This window comes from Hippoglossus stenolepis, chromosome 5 (assembly GCF_022539355.2).
Source record: "Hippoglossus stenolepis isolate QCI-W04-F060 chromosome 5, HSTE1.2, whole genome shotgun sequence".
NCBI classification, from domain to species: domain Eukaryota; kingdom Metazoa; phylum Chordata; class Actinopteri; order Pleuronectiformes; family Pleuronectidae; genus Hippoglossus; species Hippoglossus stenolepis.
This window is the reverse complement of record NC_061487.1, coordinates 23,323,675-23,336,399: the sequence shown is the minus strand read 5'-3', so window position 1 is coordinate 23,336,399 and position 12,725 is coordinate 23,323,675. Positions and strand designations below refer to the sequence as shown.

At 43.1% G+C, this 12,725-nt stretch overlaps 2 protein-coding genes across 2 annotated transcripts; one reads left to right on the top strand and one right to left on the bottom strand.

Annotated features, from left to right (window-relative positions):
* Positions 1-33: 33 nt before the first annotated feature.
* Positions 34-4,878, top strand: dennd11 (DENN domain containing 11). Its single transcript, XM_035156162.2, has 9 exons — positions 34-436; positions 1,088-1,187; positions 1,889-2,047; positions 2,747-2,900; positions 2,999-3,137; positions 3,238-3,369; positions 3,466-3,616; positions 3,788-3,856; positions 4,284-4,878. The coding sequence occupies exons 1-9, from the start codon at positions 34-36 to the stop codon at positions 4,477-4,479; spliced, it is 1,503 nt and encodes a 500-aa protein (XP_035012053.1). The 3' UTR covers positions 4,480-4,878.
* A 3,811-nt stretch (positions 4,879-8,689) lies between these two features.
* On the bottom strand, positions 8,690-12,452 carry agk (acylglycerol kinase). Its single transcript, XM_035156151.2, has 14 exons — positions 12,199-12,452; positions 12,071-12,110; positions 11,478-11,557; positions 11,307-11,382; positions 11,088-11,213; positions 10,890-10,984; positions 10,706-10,775; positions 10,335-10,414; positions 10,179-10,236; positions 9,858-10,005; positions 9,650-9,747; positions 9,447-9,517; positions 9,238-9,322; positions 8,690-9,136 (listed from the first exon to the last, which is right to left on the bottom strand). The coding sequence occupies exons 1-14, from the start codon at positions 12,306-12,308 to the stop codon at positions 9,002-9,004; spliced, it is 1,272 nt and encodes a 423-aa protein (XP_035012042.1). The 5' UTR covers positions 12,309-12,452; the 3' UTR covers positions 8,690-9,001.
* Positions 12,453-12,725: the final 273 nt, after the last annotated feature.

The window sequence follows — 12,725 nt, the reverse complement described above, 5'->3', positions numbered from 1 at the left end:
CGTGTCCGTCCCCCACCCCGAGGCAGCAGCGCCATGGTGAAGCAGTCGGACCGAGCCCCGCTGCTGGACTGGGAGGAGATCCCCCCGCCGCCCGACCCCAGCCAGGCGGGCCCGCTGCAGCCGCCGCCGCTGACAGAGGACGCTCCGGCGGGGAAAAGTTCGAAGGCACCCGGCGGGACCGCGCCTGGTCCTGGGTGGGGCACCGCAACAAAAACCAAGATCTGCAGCCCGTCCAAGGCGGTCACAGCTGTTGTTGCCAGCGGGGACCGGAGCCCGGGCCGCCCGCTGACGGATCCCCGCGGGCCGGGGTGGACTCGTCCGGAGCCTCTGGGAGCGGATCGTCGTGTTCCCTTCCCCGGCCTCTCGGTGAGGGATCAGTGGGAGGAGAAGGACCAGATCGTGGCTGTGTTTGTGGTCACGTTCGATACGAGATCAGGTAAACAAGCAGAGCCTCAGAGGTTTTTATTATTCATATTTGAAACAACCACAAATAATCCCTGACAGAATATTATCCAGAATATGATATGATATATTGTTTATGTTAATTCCCTTCTCCAATATCCAGTTGTCTGTGGTCATCAAAATATTCTAACGTTAAACCCAAGTAAACAATTTTACAGTAGAGGATCAGTTCAATGTGGTGAAATAACCGTTTTAGCTTTTGATGGAGTAAGAAGTGAACTTCCTTTATGAAGATTTCCAGTTTTTGCAATCTGCAGCTCTCATGCAAGAGCAACAATAAATTAAGCTGTAAATCCAGCTCAGTAGATTCAGTTTAGTTTTTTTATATATAATTGTACAGTTTTGCACTATTTAAACTATGGTATCGTTTGAAAACAGAAAACTTCTCATGTCAGCAGTCAGTCACCAGAGGATCAGGATCAGGATGTCAGTGGATTCACATGTGGGAGAGTTCAGTGTTTGGACAGTGACAGTAGCTGAGTCAGTGTTTTCTCACATGACCTCTTGCCACTGTAACACGGAGCGACTTGGAGGAAGTGGTCAGAATGAAAGTTGACAATAAATAACTGTGTCTGTGTGTGTGTGTGTGTGTGTGTGTGTGTGTGTGTGTGTGTGTGTCTGGCAGGGAACATGGTGGAGTGGTGCCTGCCTCATGACATCAACCTTGACGGAGTGGAATTCAAGTCGATGGCCAGTGGCTCTCACCGGATCACCAGTGACTTCATGTACGTGAGAGTGAAATTCAGTTTCTAGAGTCTAGAGTCCGACTGATACAGATTTGTTTTGGGGCCAATGCTGATATTAGGGGGTCAAAGATTTCTGATACCACAATTTGGCAATGTGTCCTAAATCTAAAATGTCAATATCGAACCCTTTTGAAAAAGAAATGTAACTGAGGCTTTAACTTGAACTTTATCATAAACAACTTAAAATAACAGCAAAACAGAAATATGAAGAAATATAAAGAACTTGAATTAAGAAAATAAATGTTTTACATAAAATGTTGGGCGGGGCAATAAAAACAATATCAGTTATTATCCCAACATTATTTTCATCAATTGCAATAGAACAAAAGTCCAATATTTCTATATAATGCTTTTGTATTGTCTGCAGCACAGTGACGAGGTAGAACACATAATTAATCATTTATTCAATAATAATAATGTGACATTTTTTGATAATTATTGATATTGACCAATATGAAAATTGACATAATTATTGACCATATCATCCAGTGCAAATATAATTTTATTATAAATGCATATCTTTTCTGCATCGTTTATCCTAAATAATAAAGTTCTCATATCTGTATACTTAGACCAATCTACCTGTGAAAGGCTGATATCCACCAGCAGATCAATCAGCCGGGCTCTAGTTCAGTCTCTAGTCTCCATAACACCGTGTTTATTCCTGCTCTTGTTTTTAGTTATTTCCGTAAAGGCTGTTACTTCGGCCTGGCCTGTTTCGCCAACATGCCTGTGGACAGTGAGCTGGAGAGGGGGGCGAGGATGAAGTCTGTGGGAATTCTGTCTCCGTCCTACACCCTGCTGTACCGCTACATGCACTTCCTGGAGAACCAAGTCCGGTGAGTTATCTGCATGTGCGAGTTTCTCTTCACGATTAGTTCTTTCCTCACCTTGTTTTTTTCTCCCCTACCCAACTGTGTTTACACGTTCCTCCTTATGTGCCTACCTCCTGTCCGCACTCCTTTGTTTAAATGTTCTCATCTATTATACATGAAGCCAGAGTCCCAGTCACAGCTATCGTCACAGGAGCCCATTTACAGGCAGTTTTTGTATGAAGTCTAAGCACGGAAGTGAAACAAAGCCTGACAGCGTCTCTCTTCTCCTCAGTGACTCTGTGCTGCTGCTGCTTCAATCCTCTCACGAAAGCTCAACTCCACATTGACTGTGAATAAAAATACAGTAAAACACAGCCACCATTTCAGGTTAAATACAAAGAGGACTGATGTTAGTGATGGATACTAACTAAGCACAACCTGTAATCTTGCATCATGGAGGAAATAAATAGCTTTATCTAATATTATATGCACAATTCTTTATATTTACACTGTGCAGCACAGCGACAGATGACAGATCATCAATATACAGAAGTCTCAAAAATGCATGCTCATATTCAGCTTCATGATTTTAATTTGCACTAATGCTCAGAAGTCGTTAATCACTATGGGCGAACTCTTTAAAGTCGTGATTCAAGAGACTACTTACACAAACCTGAAAATGTTATAAACTCTCTTCGTCTTCCTGCTCTTCTTTTCTCGTAGACTCCAGTTGAAGTGTCCAGGCCAGTATTCTCCACTGGAGGCCTTCTACGAGGACAAGAAGGCCGTCCTTCCCCCGACAGGAAATGGCCTGGTCACCGCTTGTCCGACCTGGAGTGTCACCACCATCAACCGCTGCATGCACCCAGAAATGAAGGTGCAGAAATCAACCGAACACACTTGCAGTGTTGCATGTTCTCCTCAGATTTTAGTCCCATAAAACAACAGTATGTGTGACTGTTTGCTCTCCTGCAGATCACCCACCCTGCGGGCTGCATGTCCCAGTTCATCCAGTTCTTCGGGGAGCAGATCATGGTGCTGTGGAAGTTTGCGTTGCTGAGGAAACGTCTCCTCATCTTCTCCCCTCCGCCTGTAGGTGTGGTCTGCTACAGGGGTGAGCAGCTCAGATATAAAGGCTTTTACACACACACACAGCTTTATTGCAGCAGACACAGGAGAGATGTTTAATTCTACATGAACTTGTGCTTCCTCAGTTTACTGCCTTTGCTGCCTGGCCAACGTGTCTCTACCTGGAGTCGGCGTCTCTGTGCCTGAGTTGCGTCCGTACTTCTACATCAACATAGCCGACATCACCACACTGGAAACAGAGATGTCATATGTGGCCTGTGAGTGGAGGTTGACTTTTAAAAGCTCATTTACCACCATTTAAAAATAAAAAATCTATTTAAGTATAAACATACAATCTCTTTTTATGTGTGAAGGTACCACAGAGAAGATCTTTGAGGAGAAGAAGGATCTGTACGACGTCTACATCGATAACCAGAATGTGAAAACACACAGGAGCCATTTGCAGCCGCTGCTCCGGCTGAACGCGGCGGACAAGGAGAAGTACAGGAAACTGAGTGAGCAGAGGTACGCCAACAAGTGGAATTAAATGAACTGCGCTACATTTGAAATCAATATCAATTTGTGAGAACGAGTCCCTCACATCAGCTGTTAATGGTGGTTTGAGGTCAGTGGTTAGTGGTTTGAGGTCGTATCTCTCAGATTTCATATTGATGGATGATTACTTTTTTTCCCCAGACAACTGCTGCTGTACTCGCAGGAGGTGGACGGAGACTGCACGTCTAACGAGGAGGATCTTTTCATTCTGTGAGTCCTCCGCAAGTTTATTCATAGTTATGTAACACAGGATGTATTTATATTTTATCTGTCTATCTGTCTATCCATTTCTTCTTTTCTTCCTTCCTCCTTTCACTTTCCTTCTTTCCCTTCCTTCCCTTCCTTTACTTAAAGTTCCTTTTTTTACTTCCTTCGTTCCTTCTCTTACTCCTCTCCTTCCTTCATTCCTTCTTTTACTTTCTTTCTTTCTTCCTTCCTTTCGTTCCTTCTTTCCATCATTCCTTTCCATCGTTCCTTCGTTCCCTTCCTTCCCCTCCTTTGTTCCTCCTTTCCTTTCCCTTCCGTTCCTTTCCTTCAAACCTTCATTCCTTTCCTTCATTCTTCTTTCATTTGAGAGTTTTAATGTGCTATGGGGGACCACCGCCTGATACCGTTTTCTTCAAACCTCCAATCGTAGATTCTTCATGGAGCTGAACAACCGCATCTTCCAGACCCTGTCCGAGGTGGCAGGGAGCTCTGACCCCACCCTAACCGCTGATCACGTGAGAGCCATGGGGCTGGATCCCCAGTGTGACCGCTCCTTCCTGCTCGACCTGCTGGAGGTGTACGGTATCGACGTCGCCCTGGTCATAGACAACCTCTGTTGCTCCTGAGCCCCCCATCCTCCTCCTCACTCAGCCTGGGAATCTCAGGACGTCACTGGATTATCTGTGCCTTCAAGGCCCACACACACCAAGACACTGAAGACACTGCCTCCACCCTGGGGCTTCATCTGCCGCCTGCTGTACTCTGCTGGGTGTGTGTTCCCCCCCCTCCCCGTGTTTGTGTCTCATCTGACCTGTAGAGACCGTTTCCAGCCAGCGTGGGTAAAAAGGACACCTAGCGTTGGTGCACGCCCCTTAGAGCCTTTCACATCTTCCATCACTTCTGTGACTCCTTGTTTGCTCTTGACTGACTCAGATTCCCAGCTCACGTGGCCAGGCTTTAAGCACTGGAAAACATAAACCTGTCTGGATAAGGCCTGGTCATCGCAGCAGGATGCTCAGTCGCTCTCTGCTCAATTGTGCTTTCTCCGAAGAACACATTCATATGATTTGGACAAGTTTTTAGAGCTAGAGTTTAATTTGTGTGCTTCAAAAACCTTTTGTTTGAAATTCTAGCCTCCGTAACGTGTGACAAATTCAACGACGTCAGATCCTCTGCTGTAATACCATACGTAGGTGTTCGAGATATGTTCCTTGCTCTTGTGAAGCTACTATTTCAAAAAGCTTTGTGACCACTTAATTTGCCTTTTCAAAAGAAGAAAGCAATATGAGTCTGTGGCGGCTGAAGGTATCTGCCTTTTTTCATGTAGATTCAGCCGCACAGTCGTTTGCTGAAAACCTCTTTTTCATTAATTATAATTATCCTGAAGGGAAAAGCTGTTATAAATACTTAGTTCACTTTGATGCACCTTCAACACGAGCGTCTCGGTTCGATCCCAGTTTCAGTGAAAGCGTTGTCGGGGATGTTTTGTCATGTGTTGTGTCTACTTTGTCTTAACTGGAAAAAGGACTGATTAATGAATGTGACTCTATAACTCTTAACTTATCATGAATGCTGCACCATGTTCACCACTGGACTGTTTCCTGCTGCACACAGTGATCATGCTTAACTGTAATGTGTGTGTGTGTGTGTGTGTTTTTTTTAGATGCTATGTTTATGAGCCAGCAAGTGGTTGTGTAGTCGAGGATTTTTTTGTGTATTTTTGTGTGTGTGTTGTTGCAAAACCGTATCCAGGCTTTCACTGTACACAGAGGCTGGTTCGATATCTCTAGTGATCCCACTGAATGAAGAGTCCTCGATGGAGCCGTTTGGAGTTTCCTTGTTTGTCAGCCTCAAACGGCTCCCCCTCTTCTTGTCTGCATTCGTGACAAAGACTCCTTTGTGGGTTTTTTTTTTTTTTAGATCTGCTAATGTCATGTTTAGGGCTGAGCTGGAGCTTTAACTCCTCCTCTACGGGTGCGTTCACAGAAAGGCCCCCGTCTGTTCCCTCTGAGGGCTTCTCTGGCTTCTTTTCATCGCGGCCCCATTCAGAGGATCCAGCTCCAGAGACGGGCCAACTGTGTGTTTTTGAAGGCGGCTGGCAGACCCGGTTGTGTTCATCCATCTCATTGTCAATCAGAGTGATGATCTGTTCCACATTGGAACACATGAGGATGATGTCGATGCCTCGTATATATATTTTCGGTGCAGTGGTTCTCAACCTTGTCGTGGGCCCCCTGATGGACACTGTCATTCCCTCCGCCAAGGTTGCATCTGCGTTTGTCTGTTTGGAAGGAATACATGAAATAGTTTGGTGCGGATCCGGATCAGGGGACGGATCCAGGAGTTTTATTTTTATCGCTTTCTCTAAAATTGAGAGATAGGAGCAGTGTGCAATTGTGTCCAGATCCAATTTTTAAAAAATGTGGATCTAGTGAATTTAAATGTGGTTTTGCAAGGGGACTGTTGGGCCTTGGGAGAGGTAGTGATACTTGGTCATGTGTACTGTGAGGAAGTACACTGGAGAAAAGCCTAATTCTTATTCCGACACAAAAAGAGTCCCAAAGTATTTAGTTTTCAGGGGCCACAGGTTGAGAACCTCAAATTTTATAGTTTGATTTGAAACCCAAGTGAGTCATGGTGTTTTCCGAGTTGGATAAAAACTGAAGAAAGTGTTGTATGTGAAAGAAAAGGACACTTGTGCTTTGTTGTTTAAATGGGGCCTTAAAAGACATGTGACCTTCTCACGTCAAAGCAGCGGGCGACTCACTAACGTGCGTTCCTCGGCGTTATTTGCTGAAAGATTAAGTCCGTTGTTCCGAGCACCTCTGAATGACCTTACTGTCTCCAGTGGAACCTGTCGCCTCTTGTTTGCTCGTCAGGAGACATGTTTTCTTATCTCCGACAGTGTTTGCTTTACAGGTGTACGTTCGATGTAAAAAAAGAAACGTACACACCACATGCCACTGTATAAAATGCCTTCTTTGTGGAGTCGCTCGCAGCCGGGCAGCAGCCGAACGAATCCGTTTGTACAGCGCGTCACTACTGATTGTCAGAGACAGCAGACGTATTGCACACATGCAGCAGCACATCCAAATAGTTGTAACCGTTTATCTTCTCGATTGTAACGTGATTCAAAGTTTATTCAAAGAATAACGAGTAAGTCTTCACCTTTACTAATGTGAAACACTGTCAGTAATAATGTACACGTCAACTCAATAGCATGAGCAACTGTTAATTTCACTGTACTGCCATTGTAAGACAATAAAACACTGATACTGGTTAAGAGCTTTCTAATCCTCTGCTTCTTCAGCCTTCTTTATAATCCTTGTTTGCCTGAACCGTTCTCTGCCCTTTATGAAAAACTTTTTTACCTTTACAATAGCAGCTTCAAAATGTGTTTGATGGTTCGCTGACTTGGAATAGGGAGAATGTTTCCTCTTTCATTCCCCCTCCTCACCCTGAATGTCTGTTCTTGCTCTTTGTAATTTTGACTAACAGCTCTAATTACCAGAACCAGGTCCAGCAAGTAGAAGAGTGATGCTGAGCTGTAGATCAGTTTAAAAGACTAAGCAGTCTTTAGAAACCAGCCTTTATCTCCAATATTCAGCAAAGAAACTTAAAACATGAAGAATTCTGAACAGTTTTGTAGATTTGTTACATCAGCAGATCTTCTAGTCAAGGAAGCCGAGGATCATGGGTAATATCCACCATTAAGTTATGTTTCAGTTCAGTGAGCGGGACGATGCAGTCAGAGATCCACTCAACTTGTTTTTTCTCTACGCCCAACAGACTTAATCTCTACATGTGGCTGCAGAGGGCGCTGTCGCTCAATAAAAGTTATTTAGTGTGGCTTCAAGGGAAAGCAGCAAATAACAAAGAAGTAAAAGCAGCAATAAAAACAAATTGTTCAAGGTAAAAGATGTGCATTTAAAATTGTACTTAAAGTGCAGTACTTAGTAGATCAGTATTTTCAGCAGAGTGTTCTTTAAGTTTCAAAAGTAAAAGTTCTCATGCGCAGATAAATGTCTCATGTGAGTGTTAAACTATAAAGTATTTTATTATTTAAATATTTGCATAAAATTTGACTGTTGTAGTTGATTATTTCTCCTTATATTCCCTTATCTAATCTATAAGAACGCACCATATTTTGTATACAGCAACTTAATATTCAAAGTGACTCATAACTAAAGCTGTAAAATAAAGGTGGTTGAGTAAAAAGTAGTAGTACTACAATATTTAGGAGTAGTACAATATTTAGCTCAAGTAAATTAAAATTGAACTTAGATACAGTAGCCTACTTAAATGTACATTCCACCCAAATGTATCTTTAAAGATGTAAAATAAAAAACAAATGATTGTAATAAGCAAAATAAAACCAAGAACGTCCAATGCAATCCTAAACTAAATATAATAATAGGAGGCCTGTGATGCAGCCGCGCAGCTTAATCCTGCAGATTTGCAGTTTACACCATCTGTCGGATCAGACACAGACTCACCGAGCTCACTGCCAAGCTCCTGATCAGAAGCCTGCAGTATTGTTCTCTTTCATGTTCATCTATGAGCTGCCTTAACGGTCCAGTCTCCTCTACATCCCAGCAGCCGCTCGCATCATGCAACTTGTGTTTGGCCACTTTAATTATCCTTCCTGTCTCTGTGACAACGGCTCCATCACTCTGGTCCTTTGTCCTCTCACCTCAGTGGTGGAACTGCAGCTTCAACTTTTACTTCACACCCTCTCACCTCCAGCCATCCAACAAACGCCTGTGCCTCTTAAACCAGGCGTCTGCTAAATGTTAACCTATGGTCACACTGGTATAAAAACACTTTGCACGGAACTGGACACACATTTTTATTGGCCAAGTTCAGATATGAGGGATATAGTAAATAATCCAGCAAACAAAGTCCTTGTAAGACAAACTATACATGTGTTACTAGTTTAGAGAAACAAAGTCTTGGTCCTTTAACATATAACAATCTGTAAATGAATCCTCTTCATAACAGTTAAAAATAATAACATTTATGTTAATAAGTAGTAAAACAGATTGTACGGACCGTCAGCACTTCCTGATCGATTGACGAACACAAGTTTCATGAATTCTTTTGTGTTTGTTCTGCTTATTCTCGTCCTCCTTGTGATTTTATATTTTCTCACTGCGTCTGTGACATGAGCTGCTCCCTGCGCTCTGCGCTGATGAAGAAGCGCAGTTTCCGTGGCAACAGCCTTATCTCCACAGGCATGGCCTCATACTCCTCGTTGTCGATGTTGTAGAAGCCAGTGGTGCCCTTCGGAGTCAGAATACAAAGTTAAATGCCAACACACTGAGAATTAGAAATTAGGTTGAGCAATAAAATTGTATTAATAAAATCACGTCAGGGATACTGACCTCGGGCAGCTGCAGCTGACAAGCGCTGACTTCCAGTTTTGTGGCGTTTTTAGTGAAAACAGTTGAGTCCTCATCTTTTTTTTTCCTATAGTGAAGAATATTTACTTTCTTTTACTTAGATTTGCATAAACATGAACCTTTAAATAAAGTGTATGGCCTAAATAAGTTTTTGTTTCAAACAAACTTTAAATTGTACTTTAACTACTGACCCAACAGTGATGAACTCGCCCACAGTGAAGTCGTCCGGCTCCGCACAGATCATCAGGGAGTCATTCACACGCTGCAAGTTCAAATAAATAGAAAGAATTATGATTAATGATGGGGTTTAATGGAATCACATCAACATGTTAAGTGCTCTGGTTTTATAACAATTGGAACGAGATGTTATCAGTACAGTTATATTTGGACTCACCGTCTCCACAGGGTTTTTGTTGTGCGTTTGAATGAACAGCTCTAAAGTTGACAGCTGCTTCTCCTCCCACTTCTCCGGCTCTTCCACTTTTGGAGGCTCTGAGCAAACACACACACGTAAACAACACAAAAATATAACTGTAAAATCCACTGTTCTGTTGAGTTGTGGGGATAATTTATAACCAAAGCATCAACACAATCTCACTGACCTTCCACAGGCGGGTTCCAGTAGTTTTTCAGTCTGCGGGCGATGCGGTTGAGCAGATTTGGCCTGGTGGGCTTATATAGGGGCAGGTCAGCGGGCCGGAGGCTGGGGGCCAAGTAGGATATTGACGCTTCCCGGACCAGGGGCCACTCCTGAGGGATGTTTAATGACAATGTGTGATTAAAATACATCACACAGGTATATAACAACTCTTTAAAAGCACCATGAATACATCATAAAAACCTCGACAACAGCATTTTAAAGTAGAATGACTGAATGTGCTGACATGGCTTTCCAGTATCACACAGCTGACATATCACCTCACCTTTAAAGTACTAAACCAATGTGCTGCATTTGACTTCAGTGGCCCGAGGTACCAATACCTGAGGGGAAATATCATAGTTAATTAGTCTTACATTATGTATCGTGGATTATATCATTATCAGTAACCATGGTAACAGTCAGAACAAAGTAATCTTACTTGCTGATTTTTGAAGCCACATCTCTGAAAGCTCCCCAACGCAAACCAGTCAGAGCGAAGACCGGCTGATCCTTCTCCCCCTGAGAACCACACAAGTTTAAATTCCTGTTGATGTGCTAACACTTCATTTAATAACTCAGGGCAAAAACTGTTTATTGTTGTAAGTTGTGACATTATTTTCAAACAAATGTAGGCTCAAGTTTTAAGTTGTATTGTACTAATATCTATGTTAACATAAGGTCAATGGTATATTTATATAGGCCTGGAAGTTATTGCACATTTTCATGAAATGATCTATTGATTTGACATGAAAACAAATATGTACAATATATGTTTGAGGCTTTGCAAAGTAAAACAAATCAGTTCCTTACTTGAATTTGTAAAACATCTAGAGGCACAGTTTCTCCCTTCAGTATCGACAGAGTTGCAGATGTAATGTCTCTGGAAATGTTAAAAAAGGCGTAAAAATTTGTGCAAGTTACTCATGAGGAAATCAATATTGACCCCTCATGGGGTTGTCAGATCTGTGGGGATGGTTCTGATCACATTACTTACTGGACCTTGTTGTTACTGAGGAGGTGAAGACTCGGACTCAGGGTATTGTGAGATCCCAGTGGAATGAATCCGATCGGCATTTTGCTGAATGTGTCCTATAATAAGAAAAATAAGAACAGAAAAAGAAAACAAAAATGTATTCTGGTCTCATTTAGCTGTTAACCACAATAAAATGACAATTACTGTCATTATGCCTACTTGATCTGGCCTTCTCAGTAACCCTGTGATGACTTCCTGTAAGGTGCCATCTCCTCCGGCTACAATCAGCATGTCTGTGTGTTCCATCAGCTCAATCATCTTTTTGGCCTGGCCTTCATAGTCCGTCTGTAGATGAGGAGACAGTATAAAATCATGGAGCCACACAATGAAAACCCATGTAGAGCAACTCAAATCTGAAAACTAAAAAGCAAAGGATACCTTTACGACTGTGACCTCCACACCAGCCAGGTGTAAAATAGGAGCAGCATTCTTTTCAAACAGTTTGCTGGCTTTGCTGAGGGAGATTTTGACACAGAGTTGGAAAACAAAGTAAGAATGGTGTCCCAGCAGAACGGTCAGTGAGATGTTTTGAGATGTGTCTCTTCTCACCCATTACAGGCTGCAGGGTTCATGATGACCATTGCTTTCCTCAGCCGCTCCTGAGGTGCAATCTGCTGACGCCCAAATTCCTGAAAGAGATTTTGATGAGTAGGACTATGGGCACTTGAGGCTTGATTGTATCACTCACAGATTCTGTACTTCGTGGACTACAATCTGCACTTTGTGGACTACAATCTGTACTTCGTGGACTACAATCTGTACTTCGTGGACGACAATCTGCACATCGTGGACTACAACTGTACTTCGTGGACTACAACTGTACTTCGTGGACTGCAACTGTACTTCGTGGACGACAATCTGCACATCGTGGACTACAATCTGCACTTTGTGGACTACAACCTGCACATCGTGGACTACAACTGTACTTTGTGGACTACAATCTGCACATCGTGGACTACAACTGTACTTCGTGGACTACAATCTGTACTTCGTGGACTACAACCTGCACTTCGTGGACTACAATCTGCACTTTGTGGACTACAATCGGTACTTCGTGGACTACAATTGGTACTTCGTGGACTACAACCTGCACTTTGTGGACTACAACCTGCACATTATTACTGACAGATCTCGTGTCTTACCCTGGCCACTAGACACGCCTCCCTCCGCAGAATACTGTCACTAATGGGATTAAAAGACAAGATGTCAGACACGTAAACAGCCTCGATGTTTAAAAAAACGTGTAAACACCATTCACAGAGACACCCACCAGTGTTTCCCATACAGCCAGTAGCTCCCGTATGACAGGACGCACGCAGCGAACGTGGATTTCTTCCAGTGGTTCCTCAGGGTCCGAAACACCTTCACAACCCGAGCCATCTTTGTTCCGATTTAAGTTCCCAGGTGGTTTTTAAACACGCTGCTGCATTTACTCACAGTTCAGCATCGCAGCGGTCACACGACTCACATCTGTCAGGTTAGCGTGGACATGTTGGAGTAACGTCAAAAACAGTTCGGGCCAACGCGAAGCGGAACCAATGTTGCTGCCCTGACGTAATTCAGAGGGAAAGAAAGAGACGTTCTCAATCGAGGCGTCACAGAAAAATCTATTTTAAGGAGAATTGAATTTATATGATATAAAATCTGACACATTTAATAGTTAAACAGTTTAAATGACTTTGATTGAATCTGCATCGGTAAACTTCAATTTCCGTCCGGGCACGGAGCTCTGCCGGGCCGAGGACCCCGCCTAAAGGAAATTACAGAATTGCGGCGAGGTTTAAAAATATCTGACTG

Coding starts and splice junctions, on each gene's coding strand:
- dennd11 (XM_035156162.2), top strand. CDS start 34: ATGGTGAAGCAGTCGGACCGAGCCCCGCTGCTGGACTGGGAGGAGATC. Junction 2,048..2,746: donor TTCCTGGAGAACCAAGTCCG/GTGAGTTATCTG, acceptor CTTTTCTCGTAG/ACTCCAGTTGAAGTGTCCAG. Junction 2,901..2,998: donor GCATGCACCCAGAAATGAAG/GTGCAGAAATCA, acceptor GCTCTCCTGCAG/ATCACCCACCCTGCGGGCTG.
- agk (XM_035156151.2), bottom strand. CDS start 12,308: ATGGCTCGGGTTGTGAAGGTGTTTCGGACCCTGAGGAACCACTGGAAG. Junction 10,776..10,889: donor CTCAGTAACAACAAGGTCCA/GTAAGTAATGTG, acceptor TAACATTTCCAG/AGACATTACATCTGCAACTC. Junction 10,415..10,705: donor TAGATGTTTTACAAATTCAA/GTAAGGAACTGA, acceptor TGTGGTTCTCAG/GGGGAGAAGGATCAGCCGGT.